This window comes from Perkinsus marinus (assembly GCF_000006405.1).
Source record: "Perkinsus marinus ATCC 50983 genomic scaffold scf_1104296958686, whole genome shotgun sequence".
Taxonomy (NCBI): domain Eukaryota; phylum Perkinsozoa; order Perkinsida; family Perkinsidae; genus Perkinsus; species Perkinsus marinus.
Window position 1 is genome coordinate 67,321 of NW_003206671.1, and position 21,218 is coordinate 88,538.

A 21,218-nucleotide genomic window follows, 5' to 3' on the forward strand; every position below is an offset into this window, starting at 1 on the left:
CGACATCCCCGATGAATCTTGCTCCGCACTAGAATACCAGGCGAACGCTTGGTTACAGGTAACACAGAGAGCTCACTACCGGCTTCGCAGGACTTTCTCTTCAAGAACTCGGTCGCGCATCACTTCTTCCTCCTTTTCTCGCCTCTCCCTCGCCTTCTTCTCCGCTATTTGCGCTTCCAACTCGGCGGCATATCTTCTGCTAGGTGATATATCATGAGAAATTTTCTCCTCGCTTTTCTTCTCATACCACTCTCTCGATGAATCATGCTCATGTAGGGCACGTCGAGGAGAATCACACCGTTCGCGCTGCGTAGGTTCTCGCTTTTGCGCTCGCTTCGGCCAGTCGAGCGGTACGGGTCCGGCAGCCTCCACCCCATCCAACAGTAAGCGTTGCAAGTATCTCATCATCGGACCCCGAGCCACGCCGTTAGTCGACTTCATGAAAGAACCAAGTGCTCCATCAGGCGAGTTCAATCTTCGCATCAGGCGAGTGATAGGAGCAGCATACCCCCCACCAATCGGTCTGTAGTCTTGCGGCCCTGCAGTCAGCGGGAAGCCGCACTGAAGATCCATGAACCTAACCTCTCGGGATGGACTGTCATCGGGGTGGTTATCGGTAGAGTGGAATCGATTAACCTGCATAGTGAGGGGTTAGTATTCGCTAAACTCGAGACCAGATTTGGCCCTTCACGGCACACGAATAAGCCTGGCCAATTGAATTCTCAGGGCTCAAGACGAGCCTTCGGGATGTGTTCTCCCCAGAAGAAACCATGCAATATTGACTAGCTCATTCGGGGTTTTTATATAGTTGCGGGGCGAGCGAAGCGAACGGAGCATACACCGAAACATCCACTTCCGGGTTGTGCGTGTGTGCGTGCGTGCAATGTATGCATACAGTCCTCTGTATGCCGAGACGCCGATAAGAGAAACGGGAACGCGCCGATTGGTGAGCGTTTCCGGATCTTGAGCTACCGACAGACCATGAGGAGGCATAAAACCTTCGCCCGCCAATAGGTAGCGCATTCGTAAGTCACTTCTGAGCATCTTACTGAGGCTTGCGGGCGAAAGGGCGGAGCTCGCTCGTCCATCGCTGAGAACGCGCGCGCCCTTGGCGTCCCATTATTACTCAGAGCTCGCATCTTCCCGACAACTTTTGTCTTTAGTCGTGTTCTTCTGCATAGTTTTATGCGAATACGGACAAATCGATTGATAGTTCGATAATTCTGAATCCTCGTAGTTATCGCAAGATAATTCATCACGCACGCACAACGTGAAGTGACGCTTGTTGCAGTCTTTGGCATAGACTCTATGCTCCGCTCGCTTCGCTCGCTCCGCAATTTTCTCGAAAAACATCATGACCACTTTACGGACTACGCGAAGTAAACGAGCTGCACACCTTCGTCACGAAACCTAGTTCAATAGAGGGCCATTTGGAACCCCGTTGCTGGCACAGTCAGAGGCGTTGTATCAATAGGATTGAATACAAGCTCTTTAGTGATCGTTTTCCATAGACTATGTCCCTTCAACTATTCATGCTGAGCGCTCGGCGATTCCCAGACCGCTCATTACGGTCGAACACCTGCCCATGCCGTCCAACCTACCTCCCCCGTTATGGGATTGATCGAGACCCTATTCTGCGCAGTCCTTCTGGTCGGTGACGTTGCTCGCATTCTATCGATATCATGACCATCATATCGTCGGACCATAAGACATTGAAGACATCAAAAGCTGCCTAATAACTAACACCCACCCTCCACGCACATAACCTATCGGCGCTTCTCCACTCTCCAGCATGCGATGTTTGAAGCTACACGCTGAGGATCATATCAGCGCAAAGCTAACGCCTTCTACTCGAACACTACCTCCACTCCACTTGCCAGGATTGAATTACACAAGAAGGGTATCGTAAGGGTCCGAGAAACTCCTGCTATAGGATAAGCAGTGGCAGTAAGGATTTAGTGATTGCTTCACTTGGTGACCTTGTAGGATTTGATCTCAGCCAGCAATGCCTTGGCCTACGAATACACAAAACTCCTCCTCATCCGCGCCGCTCCGCCGCCTACCTCAGGATTCGTTTCGAAGTGGTGACGAACAGGCTCGATCATCTGGTTCAAACACCTAAAACGACAGCAAAGTGCAATTCCTGATACTTCGATTTAACTGCCAGTACCGAGTAAGAGCAGCCTTGAGATCACCAGGGTGCAACTCGCCATGGGCGTAGGCGTGCTCGAACTCCTCAACCGTCCTGAACGTCCTGAGGAAGGAATGAACACCACAGCAACTCTTATCGAACACTCACACATCACCACCGTTAGCCTCCTTCCTTTGAACTTCAAATTTGCCCAAGTAGGGGAACACAAGCATCTGGCACGAGAGCGAAATATGGACGTGTGCATCAGATCGAATGTTAGAGAGGAAAAATAATAGGAATGCTGTATAGATCCCGACTGCTTCAATACGAGAGTCGATACGGTCCCTCACACCTACCTTGACGTAAGTGACACATGGGTTGCCTTCAACCACATTGGGAGGGCAGAAGGCTTTCTTGATCTTCCGTTTCACATCAGCCTCAGAGTCCTCCATGAAGATAGCAGAATCGGGATTAGACTGAAATCAGAAATCCATGCAGAGTGTAGCTTACCCCAAGACTACCTTGGACATCTTCTCTTGTCCTTCCAGAAGGCCAGGTACCATAGCGTGAGAAACGATGATGGGCTTTCGTCCTTGCCTGAATTCCACGCGCAAATTCATAAGTCCCCACCAACAATTATTCTACATCCTCTGCTTGTCCTTGCTGGCCTCGGGCTTGTCCATGTACTCTCTTGCGAGCATGTTGACCTTGCGTTGATCCATGCCGAGCTGGCAGATGTCCGCATGGAGGTAGAAGATGTCACTGCACTGCATGCAAGGATACCTGGCAAGACCAACCGTAGACGCTGCAGGTCCAACCTTACTGTTCTGCCTTACAGAATCTGCGCACTGGGTTGTTCGTCTCCCTCAGACCTTCCCATAATCTGACCACAACGCTTCACCCTCGAAATGCTGTTTGCTCTCGCGATGTTCATCACGCGTAACCAGTAGTCTTGCGGATTCTGACAGGAGCAATGGAGGTAGGAGCACAACGCCCTTGCGGTGAACGTTTTCCTCGATTCCCGATGAGATGGTTGCATGTGAGGTGTGAATGTACGGCGAGCATACTAACCTTGTTGATCTCCTCGCTGGCTCGAAGGAAGCGAACATTATCCATGTCCATTCCAGCGGCCTTCCACACTTCTACGAAGTACTGGCCAACCTGAGAACAGCAAGCCGTGCAGCCAATCAGGAGATTGTGCCTGACTATTACCTTTTTGATCTTCTCGAGATCGCCGCCCATCTTGTTGTTGAGGAGACCGAACCAATCAGCAACCCAGAAAACGAATACACAGCCGGCCGAAGTCAACCTGTCGAGGCACTCTTTACCAAACTGGAAGCATTCTCATGCGTTTCACCTGTTGACATTAATAGCCTTGAGAATACCCTGGGCAATATGCATGCGGCCACTCGGCTCAAATCCGTCGTAACATATAGGGTTAGCCTTGGCCTCTGACCAGCGACAGACACAATTAGCCAGGTTGAAGCGTGGAAATCGGTGCTTCCTACCGAAAAGCTTCCTCACTTCTTCCTCTTGAATAATCTCTCCACCGTAGTTAGCCACCGCCATACATTGAGCCACGCGCTCATCCAAGGAGAGCCTACATCAATATCGTATATATCCTTACCAAGTAAATTCCTCCGCTTACTTCGAGGCCACAGGCTTAGTAGCCATGACAGTGTGGATGGGGTCATACCCAGCTACAGGGAGCACGGACGGACCGCTAGAGCTGCCCTTGCCGCCTTGCCGCGGGGAGGCTGAATGAGGTCTCTATTGACGATACGCACGGCTTCCACGAGATGCTACCTCCGCCTTTCTGAGGTGACGATCCACTGACCTTACTAGGAGAGGTCGGAACAACAGCCTCAAGGGTGAGGCCTCCAGTGAAAGCCGAGACGGAGGGCGCGAGAGGGAGCTTCATGCCACTACTACTACTCATGGTACGGATGGTACCCGATAGGGGCTTATTGAGCATTAACAGCTGAACAGCACACACATGTTACCAATTGTTTCATATGGCTTTCGCTATGGTGAGGCTCCCAGAGCGACGATTTTAGATCGTAGCGGTTGACGCCAGGGTTCGAACCCGGGTGCATCGATAGCCTCTGGCTACGACAGAGCTGAACTCTTGCGATCTTGCTTCTCCTTGATGGCCCTTACTGAACTTTCTGTGCCACTGTCAGAAGGCTTGATGATGTCCTTTTTTGTCATGCTGTTCGTGCTTCGAGTGGCTCTAATACCAGCTCTAGCAATGGCCACTAATCTCTGCTCAGTCACTCCTCTACATGGCTTTTCTTATCGTGGTGACCCCACTGGACGTGTAGCTGCGCCAGTGTGGGAAAACATACACATGGTCACCCACATATATCGGTGACAATATTAAAATTCTGATGAAATTTCTGGAATTTCTGGTTGATTCATGTACAATTCTACCCTACTTCGTGTATAAACCGCTATAATCAGTGAGGAAACTCCTAGGGTCAGCTGAGGGAAGCGAACATATTACAACACTGAGGTGCGCTGTAAAAAGCTTGGCCGAATCTTCATGGCGTTTTGATTGTGAAATTCACTTGGGATGAGCATCCTGGTCATCGGCAAGCGCACATCAACGTAAATATTTTGGTAACCCGTCGGTAGCTGATGCGTTGTCGGAGTCTTCAACGAGGTCAGTTACAGTACAGTTCAGACGGAAGGCTTATACACACGGATTTGACCTGCTTTCCGGGAACAGAATTTTTTCCGGTTTAAACAGCTCTCAAGATGTCTCAGCAGATGCCCCCAGCGAACCGTATGACCCTACAGACCTTCAAGGCCAAGGGCGTCGGCGCCAGAAAGGGACACAGTCTTCTCAAAAAGAAGCGTGATGCCCTAAAGAGCAGATTCTCTCAGATGCTCAAGGAAATTGTGGATGTAGACCATATCAGGATCTCGTCAGTCTTCCTATATCTGCTCCTATCCAGACTAAGAAGGCCGTTGGTGAGAGCATGGCCGATTGCTCCTTCTCCATTGCCAAAGCTAGATGGGCCGGTGACAGTGATTTCGTCCAGACCGTCATTCAGCGAGTCAAGAAGCCTAGGTGAGCTTATTGATGCAGTTGACCGTAGTTTTGGTATTCTGTTTGCTTCAGTGTGACTCTAAAAGTTTCAGCTGAGAATGTTGCCGGTGTCTTCCTCCCCAAGTTTGACCTTCAAAGGGACACAGCCTTGGATGTGAGCTGTTACTTGCTGCTGATCTTGTCATTGCTATAACTGTCTTATAGGGTCCCATGATGAGTCTTGGTGCCGGCCAGGGAGGTCAAGTCATTCAAACCTGCAGGCTCCAGCATGCTAAGGTTCTTGAGCTTGTAAGTGTCTCACTGTGCGTATGAAGGAACGGGATCGCCTTCTCTTCAGCTCGTCAAGATGGCCTCTCTACAGACATCTTTCATCACTCTGGATGAGGAGATCAAGATGACCTCGTAGGTTAAGGCTGTTGGTGTTGTTTGTCTGCTGTTGATTTTGTTTTCCTCGTAGGCGTCGTGTGAATGCTCTCGAGTATGTGGTGGTTCCCCGCATCGAGGGCATCGTCCACTTCATCGAACAGGCTATGGATGAGCAGGAGCGTGAGGAGTTCTTCAGGTTGGCAGGATGAACGTCGGCAATAATGCATTCGTTGTTGTTGCAGAGTGAAGAAGATTGTCGAGAAGAAGAAGGAGAAGCTAGCGAAGGAGACAGCTGAGCGTGCTGCAGAGGGAGGAGGTACGTCTTTGGTTGTGTCACTTTGTTGGGGTGCAGCATTGCTTCGAAATTTCACGTACAGCACAGTGAATTCTGAACTTCTACTGTGGTATATTTTTTTCGCTTGGTGTTACACTCGTTTGTGGTATCTCAGAAGCCGGTGTCCTTGCTAAGGCTGTAGGCAATGAAAGCCAGGTCGGCACTGCTTTTGATGACGTGAAGAAGGATTCGGAATTGGTGTTCTAAGGGCATCACTTAAGCTGTCTAGTGTCTTTGCTACTCTTGATGGTTCAGCTTGTTTCCCATAGTGGTAGAAATTTCTCCATAATCTGTTACATTTCTTGTGATCATTTCTCGTCAATCAGAATCAGGCCGTGTGTGTGGCGAACGCCACCGCCAGCGCCTGACTGTTATTGTGTGTTTCCTGCGGGGATCATCATAGCTTTGTGGAGTTTATACCTGTCAATGTAGGAGGCTTTGGAGTTAGATTTGATATGTGATACGCTGATGGAACAGAGTGTTAACTCAACACAGTTGTCGTTGACATGGCTGGCCGGCTTAACTCGGTGTCCAGTCATGTTGGGAGACCAGTATCCCAGAGAATAGTGGTGCCCAAGGTAACTATACGCACTCGTTCATTTCCTATGATGCTTGCACTGAACTGTACTCGCACGGTGTGGTTATAGGCCATCGCTGATTAGGTCATCGATATGGCACCCAATATGGCTTTCGCCTCTCATCTCAAATGGATGAGGCAGAAGTATATTTTGAGGCAGGATATGTTTTTGATAGGAGACCCTGGCTCGATTCGCCGACGATTGGTGAGCTGAATGGTCGATGTTTATTGGGCTGAGGGTCTAGTGCGTTTGTTAGGCATACCAATTCTGCCGGGTTGAAGGACTACAACCAGAGCTTCTGACTATAACTCGGGACACAGTTGAGGCAGATCTCCGCCAACGACGGGAGATTGGGAAAAATGGGGAGGTGAATACCACACTGTGTTGTGGCTCAAGGCGTTGTTCGATTGACCGTAGATTAGTAGATTCCGTCTTCTCTAAGTTTGGTTGACTGTTTTTATGTTGTTCAGACTATCTATGTCGACTCGGCAGTCGTTCGGGCGGCCATAATGGGACGAGTACTTATCCTTGATGGGATTGAGAAGGCGGAACGCAATGTGTTGCCAACAATCAACAACCTCCTCGAGAATCGTGAGATGGTGAGGACCTCCCAGTTGTGTAATGATTGTTTTCTGCCTATGGCTGTTTCACATGTCATCACGGCAGTTGAATAGGTGCTGGACGATGGCAGATGTCTGCTCAGCCACATCAAGTATGATAAGTTGACGGAGGACTTGGGCCAGGCGGAGGTATGGTGCAAATGCTCATCCGGTGACCTCCTACCCTTTCCCTTCTGCCTCAGGTTACCGCGCGTAACCTTCTGAGAGTCTCACCTCGGTTTATCGTCGTAGCCCTCGGCCTCCCTGTCCCGCCCTGTGTTGGCCATACGCTTGATCCGCCTTTGAGGTCATTATTGTGTTGTAGAGTGATGGAGTATCTTTTTTGTACTAGGAGCCGCTTCCAAGGCCGAGTTATTGCCGGGCTCTCAGCGGAACCCCAGGTAAGATATGAGGGTTTGATACGATCCATTTTTAGCACAGGCAACGCCATCCTTGAGAGATTTTGTGGATGCAGTCGTGCAGTCGCCGGAGCTACCATTGTTGCCAGGCGACGCTATGAGCGGCCTGCAAAAGGCCTTTACCGTGACGGGAGATACGTATGAGGCTATCGCGAGGTGGGAGTCTACCGGCACACAGACGCGGTCACTCGCGAAAGCAATCGCTGTGAAGTTTAAAAGACGCGCACTCGCGTTGATGTTGTGATTCGACGCGATGGTCTATCTTCGGTCACTCCTCGTATGGTGCAGAGGTTGCGAGTTACGTCCTCTATCCTCAGGGTATACCCTTGGAAGCTGTTCCCAGCAGAAGCTTGTAGAGGTGTCAATTCGATACTAGCGAGCCTTGGAATATCGCAGAAGAGTCCCAAGTTAGGAGAAGCTGGTAGCCATATAAGTCAGGTATTCATACGCAGAACATTTCGATGGGCTCGCTGAATAGACGTAGCAGCAGTTTTTTTCTGTCAGGAGACGGGATTTGTCACTACCCCAAGTGTGAGGAAGACCATTGAAGATATCGGAAAGGACTGGCGGGCCGGTCTTGACATCTGTTTGGTGGGACCTGCCGGTTGTGGAAAGACTCAGACTATGCTGTAATAGTCGTGCAGCTTGGCACGGCTGGACATATGCTTGGCAAGTCTTGTCATCTTGCATGCGGAATTCTCCACGCAAACTCCAGAATGTGGGGTATTTGCGATCTGCGGAACTAGAGCGTTATCCTCAAATCGGGCAGCTCATTCCATTTGTTATCGTGTCGTGCTCTTATCCCTCTTGTGAGATCCTATGCAATTTTGCATTGGTTTACTAGGCACTTCATCCGAAGCTTGAAACCCTCACGAGACATTGAAACTATGTTTCTGTACCGGGACATGTCGGCCCGAGATCTTCTACAACGGCGAGTCACTGACGTGGCCACAGGAGCAACAATTTGGCTGCCCAGTAGTGCAGTCAGAGCAGCTGTAGAGGGAAAAGTAGGGCGCCAGGCTTCCAACTCGGTATAGGGAGTCATTGGACGCAGGTGCTTGTGCTGGATGGGCTAGACCGTGTGCCGACAGATGTGTTATGTGCCTTGGCGCCCTTGATATCTGATCGACAGTGTCCATTGCAGAGCCCAGACCCGAGCGGATCAGGACTCATCCTTACCGGCGCAGGGAACGCTTCCGTTTCCGGATCTGAGACCGCTGTGAGTGTCGCAGGGCTATGAGATATTATAGTACTCTACGGCGTAGAGTCTACGCTATCCGTGATCTTCCGATAGCGTTTCGTCCTTGGAAGATTATAGAACGAGTCATGATAGATCGGAAGTCCGCGACCTCGAATCGACTATTCAGTGCGTTGACGCGTAAGTTGGTTTCCACCAACCTCCGTCCTATCAATTTCGATCCACTCAGCCGTCGACTCTAGGATGAACGTTGTTGCGAACTCGTTGTTGGTTACTGAAGTTTCTATAGATTTAAATACCCGATGCAGGATTCGAACCTACGACCATCTGCTCCGTAGGCAGACATTCTATCCAGCTGAACTAATCGGGCGATGTTGATAGAGCAACTAGCGCATTTACGACGTGGCCGTACGGTCTACATGCCCCGAGTATTCCTGAGCGGACCGATTACTCCCTCGCGCAGGCTTCGTAGACATAGCTCCGTTTAATGTGAAGGCGAAGAAAGTCTCTGAAAGGAAACGGTTAGAATCACAACTTCCATATCGGAGGTATCTGCTATGTAAATGCAGATGTTCTCTAAGGTAGTGAGTACGGGGCCCGGAGCGCACCCCGAGGCCAGACGTAGTACTGCGCCGAAATTTGGAGCCTAAAATACTCATCGAGTGATTCGAGCACGAACTGGCAACTCACTCGATCTTCACTGCCGACATCACTCAATCCGGTTGACTGCAATACTGACAGGCCAGTATGATTTCTGAGCCACTTTGCTTGATAGTGGAGACCTGCTCGAGTGGAAACCTGGCGAGTACCTCGCATGCCGGTAGCTAGGTTATTGTCAAAAGGAGACATTTCGGAGCAGCAGAGGCCACTGGGCGCAGCAGCATGAGCCCTGCAACCACAAGGGTATAATCCGTGATCTCTGGACTTCATTACGATTGAACATAGCGTTAACTGCTGCAATATCTCGAAAACATAATATAGTGTTATTGAATATACACACTGCCACCTGCATTGTTTTCTGATGCTTTCGCGAAGTATTCAAGGTTTACATAACGTTTAATGAGTGGATATATCGAACATGCGAATAAGCAAGTTGTTAAGTTCCCCTTATCCATGGCATGACGCTTCTCAGCGCATTCAGGATATCGGTATGCGCTTAAAAGCGTCATGCCATATCTGCAGCGACCGCCGGACGAGTGACCTTCATAGTTGTGGGAATTTGTTCAATTCACAGGCGATGTTCTTTCAGGGTCCACGAGTGATCCAAGTTCATCCCAACTTTCGAGTGGTAGCTCTCGCAGCTCCCCCGACTCAAGGGAATGCGTGGCTCTCTCCTGAGGTATGCACAGTGACTCGTAGGATATATGCATAACTGAGCGCTGCAGGTGATGAGTCTATTCTCATTCCACATCCTAGGCGAAGCATCTATTGCGGAGATCATTTCAGCCAAATACAGCGGGAGTGGTGAGTTGGCCTTAAATGTGTGTGATCTGGTCCATGCGTTCTTCGAGACCATCGAGGCCCGTGAGTTGGTTCCTCTTTTAGCATTCGTACCTGAGCTGCTATCTCTGAAGCAGACACTGGACGGATGCCAAGGCATCCCTCCACTCACCCTTAGGAGGATGCTTCGGATTGCCAAAATGTCAGTCAGTATTGCCCTCGGTCCATGCATATACGATTGAAGACCTTTTCACTTAGTTGTGATTCATCTCCTTCGAAAGAAACTCTTGCATCAACAGCCTGGCGACAACTGCTGCTCAATCTAGTGCCGCCTTTGGAGAGGGAGGCGCTTCCTAAAGGCTTCACGCGGGACTTCGCTGCCGCTTCTAGCTCACTCCAGGAAGCTGATGGGATTGAAGTGAGTTAGAAGATGTCGGATGTGTTGTCCTTGAGATTCCCTCGAGATCTCCCTTCAAGATGACGCTGTAGTGATCGATGGTATCAGAGGATGGATGTACAGACCCGGCCCTGATGATAATCGTCCAGAGCTGGTGAGGCTTGCGTTCTACCACCCCCTGGGTCGTGATCACGTACTGCAACCCATACCACTGGTAAGATACCAGATACCTCAAGTCAGAGAGAGATTCGTCCTTATCCCGGCGCACAAGCGATTTATGGCTGAGATCCACAGGGACATGTCGGTTGCTTAGAATAGCTCGATATTCATGCGAACCTTCGATTCGAGGCATCTCAGGTTCCTCCACGGAGAGCGAAGCCTACTCATCGTGGGACCCCAGGGAGTGGGGAAGAATATGGTTATCGACTACTATATGGAAATGCTTCGTGTGGAGCGGTGAGTCTTTCGTGGGATTCACAGAAACTTCCCAGCGATGGTGGTGACTCTGACAAATGCCATGCATTATAAGATCGAACTGGAAAATGACGTCTCCAGTCGCACACTTCGGATCTCACAAAGGTGCACTATAAGATCGAACTGGAAAATGACGTCTCCAGTCGCACACTTCGGATCTCACAAAGGAACAATAGAGATACAATTACCCGATGCAGGATTCGAACCTACGACCATCTGCTCCGTAGGCAGACATTCTATCCAGCTGAACTAATCGGGCGATGAAGATTGGTTAGATCGGCCATTGTATCACGGTCCAGCATATTTATACTTCGCAAAGGCCAAGTTGAAATGTCCAACCTCGACAAATAAACGTGCCGATGTTATTCGCTGCAAGAAAATCGACTCGATAGGTACTATATGCAGCTCCATCGTGATAGCACTGTTGGTTCCCTGACCAGCACTCCAGCACTACACGAGGGCGCTATCGTTTGGAAGGAGTCCCCATTGGTTACGGCTGCCGTTGAGGGTGAGCAAGATTGCATCACCTGCAGTATCCTGTATCTGTGTCTTTCGGAGGTAGCTGCTTCAAAATTCATGTGTCCGGTCAGGTCGATGGATTGTGTTGGACGAGGCAGACAAAGCGCCCCTAGAGGTTGTTGTTCTCCTCAAGTCGCTGATCGAAGACGGCTACCTGAACTTACCCGATGGGCGCTGTCTCGGTGGGAGCGGTGGCACTCCTATCCATCCCAACTTCAGATGCATAGTGTTATGGTGAGTCCCATCTGACTTGAGTTACTTGTAACTCCGCTTAGCAACCGTCCCGGATTTCCCTTCCTCGGTAACGACTTCTTCCGAGAGTGCGGCGACATTTTCTCTGTGTTTCTTATGGAGATCCAGACCACAACTCAGAGCTCATGCTTGTACACTCCGTGGCACCAGAAGTATGTGTCTACTCTTCACTCTGTAGACAATGCAGATCTGTCTTTCGCAGGTCCTATTGGGGTTCTATCCCGTCTGGTATCGGTCTTCGGCGAACTGCGAAGGTTGACAACTGACGGTGTATTATCGTATCCATTCTCGACGAGGGAGTTATTAGCCAGCGCCCGGTAAGCAAGTTTCACAGCTGCGCTCATCATGCGACCTTGATAATAGCAAATTGCTATACTGCATAAATTGATGAGGTCAATCGTCGAACAACCGGCATGCCGCGAAGGCTGAGTGGCTCTCGATTCGGCGGGCATCCAGACTTCATAGATGTTTTCACTGTATACACGTTTTCCATATGTCGGCTACTGGTCGTCCTTATTCCAGGCATATGAACCGTTTTGGGAGATCGGATGAAGCTCTGCAAGGTGTTCTAGCATTCGAAAGGTAAGCGGAGGGGAATATCGAAACTTTTCCCGGAGGGGAAGGCTCGTGAGCAACCAATTCTGGTCGTCTGCGATTGAACGATGGGGCATGTTTCATCCCTCACCGTCTCAGATGGGATAGAATGGCGCTAGCCAACATCAGGAAAGTCCTGGAGCGCCACGGCTTCTCCTCTAAGGCTATACTCGATGGAGTTAGTGATTCGGCGGCGGTGCTGTTACAGGTGACATATCGTACTGAAGTATATCTTTGCTCGCTATGGTTTGCTACGACGTGTAAACGACACTCTTGTCATTGTGATGCTTCACTCCTTAGAGATTCGTTTCACAGTCATTCGCAGGGCCGCACGAGATCGAATTCGTCTATGGGTTTAATGTAGTCGTGAGAATCTTTCGACTGATCATGGAATGTAGTGAAGCGTTAAGCTTGTTAGTTGTTGCCCGTATGAGATCGCCGTAGACATTCGGGATATTCTCGATACTGTCTGGAATGGACTGCAGGCGCCAATCCCCGTTCTACAAGAGTTGTTCTTTCTCTTAGCAAATCAATCGCAGATTTTATGGTAGATCGGGATATTACTCTTTCAGGAACCTCATTTACTACCCAAGCTACAAAGGATAGGATCCCTACAGAAGAGCAGCCTTCAGCCGACAACTCCACCTGGTACTCCACTTTGTGAGATCGATGGCTCTGTAGAGTATATTTTAATTCCTCCTCAATTTCATATTTATATAATGGAACCGACCTATGATGGTACGGGGTAGGTCCGTGGACAAAAGTGGAGAGTCGGACATTCGTTATGGAGCCGTCCCTTGAATGTCCCCTCAAGTCCCTCGAGCTTCCTCGATCTGTTGGAACCTTCACGGAAAGAGCGGCATCTTTCAAGTTACCTCTGTCAAAGTAACCACATACGGCTGACGGGCAGGGACAGCGTGTAATTGAGTTCTGCGATTAGGTACACTCGAGCAGACGATATGGTCGACATCGTTGAGAGTCAGGGGTACATTCACGTTTTGTCGGACTCAGTGGCCGACGGAATGCGCCTCTACAGCGTTGACACCGACAAATGGGAATGCACACAGCGATCTCTAGGGATCAGTGCTGCGAGATGGATGCACACCGATGCGCCCAGTGCAGAGGTTGTCGTTAATGGTCGGAGGCCGAGATCCAGAAACAAGCCCCAGTTGATGGTGGTGGATCAAAAAGTTCTTGTATGGAACCCGGCAGCAGGGATTCTGGTGGCAATGCCTGAGCACAACAGGAACCGCGGTGTGGTCCATCGCCTGTTCGTATCGAAACCAGACTCCTTCATCGCCGTGGCCGCCGGAGATGGTCGGTCCCTCAAGCTCATCGGAACGAGAGAAATGTACGAAGTTGACATATCCCAAGATTCCGCCCGCCTAAGACTCCTGCTGAGATCCCCGGAGACCCTAGCCCACATCACGAACATTGCCTCTGGAGGTTCTGCGATAGTGGTCACCGCACAGAATGGTCGGGGCATGCAGATTGATGCTCGGGGTGCATCAAGGCTAGCTTTTCCAGTGGCACCGGTGGTCTATGACTTCGCAAACAGTGTGTATCAAAGTGCTGATCCGACCGGGGCCTTCTTCTACCGTGTAGAAGTCGACGGCAGCATATGGGAGTGTCCCGGAGAGGCCTCGCGAGCTGGTTTTACCCTGTCTTCTGTCGTGGGGCGCAGTGGTACGATATTGAACTGCAGAGTCGGAGAGCTGGAGATCGTCGATACGGTTCAGCCGGCATCGGTAGGCGCCATCCACAGCTGGAGAATAGTCTGAACCCGAACAGTCCTACTTTAAGGTCCGTCATTTGCCTTTGCGGGAATGCGCTGTGCAGTGCATAACAGAGATGAAGGAGGGGCGGCAGCTAGCGATACTTTATACTGATGGGTGGATTGATGTTATCGAGGTGCGTGTATCGAGCTCAGCTCTCGTCCAATCCTTGTCGCTCAGATCCTGCGAGAGCAACTAGCGGTGGCTGAGAAAGAGTACCGCCAGCTGAGGAGCCTCCCCACCAGAGAGGATCACAGGACTGCGAGTGGGCAGCCGAAGCACGGTAAGGAAGGTGAGTAGCATGATGTTACGGCTAGCAATGGGGACGGACATGCGGCACAGATGACGCCCCTCATGTCGGGGGCAATACCTTCGCTGGCGGTACGGGAGGGGCGGATACTGCAGGTCTCGGGGGCGTTGGAGGGCCGTACCGGCTTGACAAGGGCCATCCCGTCCATCAGGTATTCATTGTGTTCTCTCCACGAGTGGAAGCGGGAATGGTTGGTGTAGGTTAGCGATGAAGTGAAGGCGTCAATATCCCCTGAAGCGGCCGAAGCTGCGCGAAAGATGGGACAGGAAGCTCTACGCAAGAGGTTGGAGGAGATCAGAATGTCCGAGGCTGATTGGCAACGATATAGAGAGATCGTGACATTCACAGGAAAGGCATGTAACTGTCGCGACGCACATGTTTTCAGGTGGATGGTGTAGCCGATGAGATTGCCCAACTTCGACGTGTGCTGCACACCGCAGACAGCAGGTTGAGGGAGAGGAAATGGCTGGCGGGCACTGAAGGAGAGCTGGACGAAGAATAAGTAGTCACGGACTGCTGGCTCCCACAGAACGCTCTGATGGCAGGTTGGTGGATGCCCTTGCCGGCGATAAGCGAGTGTACCGGCGTAGAGCCTTACAAGAACCCAAAGTCGGCGAGCCTCAAGTCCTGCCCAAACATTTGTCGATAGTTCTCGACATCAGTGCGAGCATGTGAGACTTGCTGGGCATCTCCTGGGGCTGGATCTGTAGCCGAATATCATATCTCCACTCGCCCGCATCCTCGCGGGACTCTACCATAGAATGCCTCGAATGGACGTGACCCATGCGGACCTCGTCGGACCAGCCAAGATCCGGCTCGCTGAGTACACACTATCAGGTATCGGTTCAATGGAGTTGACGGTCGGCTGAAGCGCATGACGGAGGTCGCTGTGTACTGATGGAAGCCTGCATGTTTCGAGGATCGCTTGTCTACGAGATTCGGGGACACAGTGGTGATGGTCCAGCGATAGGCCTAGTTGACTTTGGGAACCCTCCGAGGGATGAAAAGGAAAAATACAGAATCGTCCAAGTAAGAATTATCATCCCACTGTAAGTGGCAACGTATATATCAGGAAATATGTGCGCACGCCCAATACTGCAGTGCGGGTGATTCCACCTTGGATGCACTCCGCATCGCCACCGATAGGCTTCTGAGCACTGGCCCAGCTGATGAGAAGTTGGTCATGGCTTTCAGCGATGCCAACTTAGATAGGTATTTCATAAACTCGGGGGTCGTGAACCAGGTTAGCCACTCAGATACGGCATTCATCCGAAGCAACTTGACGCGGTACTGAATAGAGCGGCAGACCAGGTTTATGCTCACGTTTTTTTCATAGCTTCCTTCGACGATCAGGCCGAAGTTTTATGCCGGTCGATCCCGAAAGGTGACTCAACTGGCTCGGGCCGGCGTGTGTACAACAGTTACTCACGCATGGAACTCAGGGAAAGCTACGGTGGCCACTAATTTATCCAAGTTGCCACAGCTAATCAAAGAAGTTCTGGCGGCGACTGTTAACCATCAGAAATGAGATAGAGATCACAGCATCGTTTCCTTGGATATATGACTCTTTGTTCCAGTAGTGACTATTTACTTGTACTGTTACACTTGGGAGTTGCACTTCTGGAATTGGAGTAACGACCTGTCATTTCGAATATGAACCAATGCTTGATTCGCCCTCTCCGTGAATAAGGTGTTTCACGAAAAGATAATCTTCCATGGGATGAATGTTTGATTTACTGCTTCTGTTTTGGTCGCCGAGCTTGTGTGTACCCCGGTTTGTGAATGGAACTAGCCCTGACCAGCGCATCTGATCTGGGACTAAAAAATTTCATATGCAGTGCTCCTAATAGCAATAGTAAAATAATCGAAGTAACACATCGAAAAGTTTTGATGAAAGTAGACATGCGAGCAGATAATTAACATTTTGAATGCTTAAAAAATTTCCCTCTAGCAGATACGAGAATTCAATCAACTCGTCAGAAAGCAAGTCAGTCGATTCCAAAGAAACCTATTGATTATCAAATTACTGTCGTGCAAGGAGTGCTAATGACACTACCCACCAAAAATAATAGGACGATGCAAAATAATTTACATGTCCTATGAGTACGTATAAGTGTCAAGTCAACTTCGGACATGGCCACGACACGGACCAGTGGAGCGCGGGATGCCGGCCGCGATGTTTCGGAGGACGCGCTTCCACTCTTGGTTCACGTCGAATGGTTCGCCAGTCTTTGTAGCCATGATAAATGCTTCTAGAATCGAAACTGAAATTGACTCAATCAGAGGCAACATTCGCACGGCGAACGGCCGTACTTATATCGAAAACGTGGCTGGAGTAGTTCACTCCGGCTTCTGCAAGGACGTCGCAATCGATTACTGACATCACCAAGGGTCAACCACGGAACCCTTCAACGGCTGCTCACCTATGTTGGAAGACTCAACGGTTGCGCAGCTCGCGATTCCACAATTGAAAAAGTCCCGTATATCTTCGCCTGTAGAAACAGGACGCATGTCCAACAGGAGAGTCGGAGGGCCCACGCGTGAGTCCACCACAACACGCTTGTTCGTCTCCATTGTACTTCCAAGCCACCGTAGATCGCCCATTCCCGCTCGTGTTACTCGTGCCTGACGAGAGGGGTTGAACCAGACATGAGAAATTGTGAATCCCTACTAGCAACGACATCCTTGTGGTTGTTGTTAACAAGCGCTGACTTCAGGCTTGTAGCATTGATTATACCGACCAGTCTTCGCGCTTCGGAAGAGTTGCACGCCATGGACGGCCCATCAACTGCAGAGTGAAAGGTCAATATTCGACAGATCAATGGCAGCTCGATAACATTCGCCAACTACAAAGCGATTTGCACGATACGGCGTAGAAGTGAACATGCCTATATGCCCTGACCTGAGAACGATTTCTCGACGCACATTCTTGGGGCAGAGGGCGACGAGACTGAGCCGACTCTAGGAGGAAGGCATATACTTGGGAACTTGGGTGCCTACATGAGAGATGAGTGAAGATGGCCATATATAAGTAACATGAAGCACTCTCACCGAAGTAGCAGCCGAAACTGCACAATTCATCGGGGGTGGTGGAGGAGCCGGCGGTGGGCCCTTTGGTGGTATGATAGGACCAAATCCGTCAGCATGAGGCGGCCTGGCAGTGCTTGAGTATCGAGCATCCAACGCGGAGATCTATCCCACTTATGAACGGCTAACCCTCCACCGTTGACCAATTGCTGCTGTGCATTGGAGGAAACGATTGCAACTGCTTGAGCGAGCGTTTGTCGAAGCTGCGAGAAAGGACCGTTATTCGCGTTCAGAGCTGTAGCGCATACCATTTCGCTCATCAGGTCGATCTGATTCTGCGCCAGCTTGTAAGTGAAGTCCTGCAATTCTTCGGTTACTTCGCTGATCACTGAGAGCAAGGAACCGGGTATGCATGGAGCATGTACTGCATGGTCACCTGTGGCTGTTACATTCGGGAGTGCATCGACCATAGTCTTCTCAAATTTGGACTGAAAAAAAACCTCGAAGAGAGCAACTGGTTACCATGATTCACCAATCTCGCATTGAAGTCTTCCACTACGGCACGCTGAAAGTAATGGGAAAAACGATCAGAACTATCAACGCTTTTGCGCGTGGAGGATCACCAAGGGATCATCAGGTCTGGTTGCATCCTCCATACTGCCGTTGATTGATTTCTGCATCCGAGATACATCGACCTAAGAAGCGGGAACATACGGTGTGAAGTAACATGCATCTCAAGAATCTGGACAAGTGGCAATTTACCTCGAGTTGCTCTATTCTCGCACAAGCCGCGCTGATGGATGGATGTTCCTGCAACTGAGCAACACGACGGCGCTCACCACGGTCGACCCTCGCCGTTCCTGGACCTACGTGGCACGTTTCAGATGACTCAGCAGCCCTCCTTCGCCCATGTGCTCCATCGACAGAAGAGTCGGAGAGTTCACTCGGATATGTACTGCAGTTAGAGTCGTGACGACCCACCACGGCCGTGGTGGTCTCTGTGGGCGTCCTGTCAGCCTTTTCCGAGACTGAGGCGAGTTCACCGCATGAGCTCACTACTATGCGTACCGCCCATCAACTCACCACCAATGACTTGTGTGTCATTGAGATTCTGCTGATCTCGTACAGCCATTCGCAGCGGCTTTTTATACGCTTCCTCGGTATTACTGCGTTCGCTTTGGTGGTACACCCTGTTGCTGTTGCGGCTGCTGCAGTAGTTGCGAGTTCTGCCGTCTTGATAGGGCATCAGTGAGGAACGAGTTAGAGTCGAGGATGCCTACCTAAAGAAGTGTCGCGGAGCGTTTCGTATGGAAGTTGCGCAGTTACAGCGCTCGCCTCTTGGTATGATTTTCCAAAGACGGATTGATTCGACGGACAGTTTACTGAGTAAATCATAGGATAATAGCAGTCATGAGGTCCGCGTAATAAGTGGACAAAGTGTCCCTGAGATCGTTCCGCTGATGGCGAGATCACTCGTGGGTGACGCCGAGCTCCCCATGCCTCGTATACTAAGCAATGGTTCTGCATGAAGCCTTCACCCCTTCACTCGGTGGAAAGCATGGCGTCCATATTTCCAGGCCGATATATGAAGTAGCACTCGGAGTGATAGCTGGCAATGACAGGAGACACCCGCGTCCACTCAGGAAGGCGTATCCTGCCCTAACTTATCCCTGCCCTGGTTCGAGGAGCACTGGGTCTGTCGAGGAGACCATGACCAATGGGTGGTCAAGGGCTGGATGCACCCCACTGTGATTGCTCGGGACTCAAAATGGCTTGGGTAATTACGCTACAGTTGCAAGCGCGAGCTTGGTTCGGAAGCAGTAATAAGCTGCAAGTGTGAGCGTACGGATCCTTGCGATCATTTGGAGGAAATTGCATCTGATTATATCATATAGTCAATGGACAGAGTTCATGCACTCCGTTGGTGCAAGGTACACCAGGCTGCACGTACAGCTGATCGATCTCACGCCATCGCACTCGTCGCATCCAAAAGTAATTGCTCTTGCTGACGTTACTTCATCAAGGCTGTTCCAAGGCACTATGGGACGCTTACTACAAAGTGCCCGAGCCTCAAACAGGGTTGGAAGCTCTTTGGAACATGTACGAACTTCGAACTACGAAACCGGATATTGCTGGCGTCCCGTGAGAATGAGAATAACAAGAATATGAGCCTCTCGGTTTTCTACTGGGCCTTCGTGCTCGAGCAGAGTATATTCCCAGTTTTACATCATATATATTCCCTGGACGAATCTTAATCCTCATGTACTTACGGTTTGATACAGCTCAAATATTATCAAACACTAACTTGCGTCTCAACTGCCACTGAATTTCCACGAATTGCTCTCCAGGATAAGGAAGTGATTGAGCCCCTGATCTCCTGCATTCCTGGGTCGTCGGCTCTGGTTGTATCTTCTGTGGTAGATTCCATCGATTGCCTCGGCTCGACCCGATCAATCATCCCCATAGCGAATTCATCTTCAAAAATGAGCTGGAGGGTAGACCTGCGTCATGGGTACAGTTTCACAAGATTTGTCCACCTCCTCTAGAGCGACACAAGTAGTACCACGGAGTACGAGCCTGCCGAATCCGACAGATAGGATAGTAGGGTTGTCCATGAGCTTTCATCGCATCATGAGCTCTCTTGAAGCTTGCCGCTAGTTTTTGTTGACTATGACTGTCATCCTCCTGTGCTGCCGTGGTACTCAGGTATATGCTCCGAGTGAAACCCACCAATTACGACGGGGAGGAGATGGCCGCTGCTCCCACAGGCAGAGTGAGTCGCGTGCTGCCTTTTTCCGTTGCGATACGACTGGCGACTTTGGTTGGCTATAACTATGGTAAACTTCGACCTGTGGTGCAATCGTTAATGAGTAGTGAGATGAGCCAACTACGTACTGGTCAGGTCTTCTTCAGTGCCACTAACTACAACTACCCGCACGGCACATTAATGCGCCATGATTACTTCGATAACGGTTACGATGACTACTTCGTTCGGGACTGGATGAGGCCTGATGAGGACATTCTGAGGCGACACTAAGAATACGCCGAACATGCAATCAGAGCGGTATCTATCTGAAAGAGTTTCTTGTGTACAGTTCGAGAATGGATGCTTCCCTTAGGCTGTGATCCTAGCGCTAGTGCCGAGTCGTGATATTTTCGAGTCTAAGTAACGAGTGCAGTAGCAGTCGAAGTAGCCGTAGTACTGAGTGCGAGATCAGCGTAGCGTCTACAGTCTTCCCGAAGCCGTGATGTAGGACGAGTGTTTGTGAGTCGTACCGGTTCAGCCGTGCTTGGCGAGCCGCAATAGGGCATTGAGCATTCACCTGTAATCAGCTAAATGCTGGATCTCAACTTCTGCAACATCAGGAAGGTTTACGGGGGAGGCAGTACGAGTTCGAGAGGACTGCCTGCGGGTGCGTTCGGAAACTCGAGTTGCTCTTTGACTAGTAAACGCAAGAGCGATGTCATAGAAGTGAGTAGAAGACGCGTAACGTTGCACTATGTCAAGCGAGATCTGATCTCGCTGATTCAGTTAGACTACTACCAACAATGTAGGCAACTGTGTACGCTTCTACTTGATCGATCCCACTATAGCTGCTGGAGTCGCGCACGAACAGAGCAATACTCTAAGAGAATGTGGAGATATTGCTATCCATGTACAGTCTGCTGTGCACTTAGAACTGACAAGAGGATTGCGGGATTGGGCAGGGAGAGTAGCAGTTTACTTCGCAGGGTATTTCCGTCGGTCTC

At 50.3% G+C, this 21,218-nt stretch overlaps 6 protein-coding genes and 2 non-coding genes across 8 annotated transcripts; 5 read left to right on the top strand and 3 right to left on the bottom strand.

The window, feature by feature from the left end:
* Positions 1 to 1,908: 1,908 nt before the first annotated feature.
* Pmar_PMAR028151 (tyrosyl-tRNA synthetase, putative) lies at positions 1,909 to 4,052 on the bottom strand (the record flags this gene model as incomplete). The annotated part of the gene is made up of 14 exons (XM_002774104.1): positions 1,909 to 2,015; positions 2,064 to 2,118; positions 2,171 to 2,254; positions 2,300 to 2,364; positions 2,488 to 2,607; positions 2,653 to 2,728; positions 2,777 to 2,914; positions 2,968 to 3,092; positions 3,203 to 3,292; positions 3,344 to 3,440; positions 3,489 to 3,582; positions 3,640 to 3,731; positions 3,780 to 3,888; positions 3,938 to 4,052. 14 exons carry the CDS (start codon positions 4,050 to 4,052, stop codon positions 1,968 to 1,970), a joined length of 1,308 nt encoding a protein of 435 aa, XP_002774150.1. The 3' UTR covers positions 1,909 to 1,967.
* Positions 4,053 to 4,891: 839 nt separating this feature from the next.
* Pmar_PMAR028152 (ATP synthase subunit D, putative) lies at positions 4,892 to 6,093 on the top strand (the record flags this gene model as incomplete). The annotated part of the gene is made up of 7 exons (XM_002774105.1): positions 4,892 to 5,041; positions 5,092 to 5,207; positions 5,259 to 5,347; positions 5,480 to 5,588; positions 5,644 to 5,748; positions 5,795 to 5,898; positions 6,002 to 6,093. 7 exons carry the CDS (start codon positions 4,892 to 4,894, stop codon positions 6,091 to 6,093), a joined length of 765 nt encoding a protein of 254 aa, XP_002774151.1.
* Positions 6,094 to 6,557: 464 nt separating this feature from the next.
* On the top strand, positions 6,558 to 12,028 carry Pmar_PMAR028153 (hypothetical protein; the record flags this gene model as incomplete). Its single annotated transcript, XM_002774106.1, has 22 exons — positions 6,558 to 6,668; positions 6,721 to 6,831; positions 6,935 to 7,063; positions 7,139 to 7,213; positions 7,267 to 7,370; positions 7,416 to 7,464; positions 7,505 to 7,638; positions 7,800 to 7,920; positions 7,987 to 8,111; positions 8,327 to 8,489; positions 8,627 to 8,701; positions 9,930 to 10,019; positions 10,066 to 10,204; positions 10,226 to 10,322; positions 10,379 to 10,538; positions 10,585 to 10,671; positions 10,744 to 10,817; positions 10,875 to 10,973; positions 11,384 to 11,499; positions 11,582 to 11,744; positions 11,786 to 11,914; positions 11,965 to 12,028. The coding sequence occupies 22 exons, from the start codon at positions 6,558 to 6,560 to the stop codon at positions 12,026 to 12,028; spliced, it is 2,415 nt and encodes an 804-aa protein (XP_002774152.1).
* On the bottom strand, positions 8,977 to 9,050 carry Pmar_PMAR028154. The gene has a single exon. It is a non-coding gene; the product is annotated as a tRNA-Arg (tRNA).
* Pmar_PMAR028155 lies at positions 11,177 to 11,250 on the bottom strand. The gene has a single exon. It is a non-coding gene; the product is annotated as a tRNA-Arg (tRNA).
* A 227-nt stretch (positions 12,029 to 12,255) lies between the features above and the next one.
* On the top strand, positions 12,256 to 14,943 carry Pmar_PMAR028156 (hypothetical protein; the record flags this gene model as incomplete). The annotated part of the gene is made up of 10 exons (XM_002774107.1): positions 12,256 to 12,344; positions 12,456 to 12,564; positions 12,929 to 13,004; positions 13,106 to 13,241; positions 13,297 to 14,104; positions 14,160 to 14,267; positions 14,312 to 14,423; positions 14,474 to 14,592; positions 14,642 to 14,776; positions 14,827 to 14,943. The coding sequence occupies 10 exons, from the start codon at positions 12,256 to 12,258 to the stop codon at positions 14,941 to 14,943; spliced, it is 1,809 nt and encodes a 602-aa protein (XP_002774153.1).
* Positions 14,944 to 15,202: 259 nt separating this feature from the next.
* On the top strand, positions 15,203 to 15,969 carry Pmar_PMAR028157 (hypothetical protein; the record flags this gene model as incomplete). The annotated part of the gene is made up of 4 exons (XM_002774108.1): positions 15,203 to 15,301; positions 15,514 to 15,653; positions 15,698 to 15,825; positions 15,884 to 15,969. 4 exons carry the CDS (start codon positions 15,203 to 15,205, stop codon positions 15,967 to 15,969), a joined length of 453 nt encoding a protein of 150 aa, XP_002774154.1.
* A 4,365-nt stretch (positions 15,970 to 20,334) lies between these two features.
* Pmar_PMAR028158 (hypothetical protein) lies at positions 20,335 to 20,505 on the top strand (the record flags this gene model as incomplete). Its single annotated transcript, XM_002774109.1, has 1 exon — positions 20,335 to 20,505. One exon carries the CDS (start codon positions 20,335 to 20,337, stop codon positions 20,503 to 20,505), a length of 171 nt encoding a protein of 56 aa, XP_002774155.1.
* Between the last annotated feature and the right edge of the window lie 713 nt (positions 20,506 to 21,218).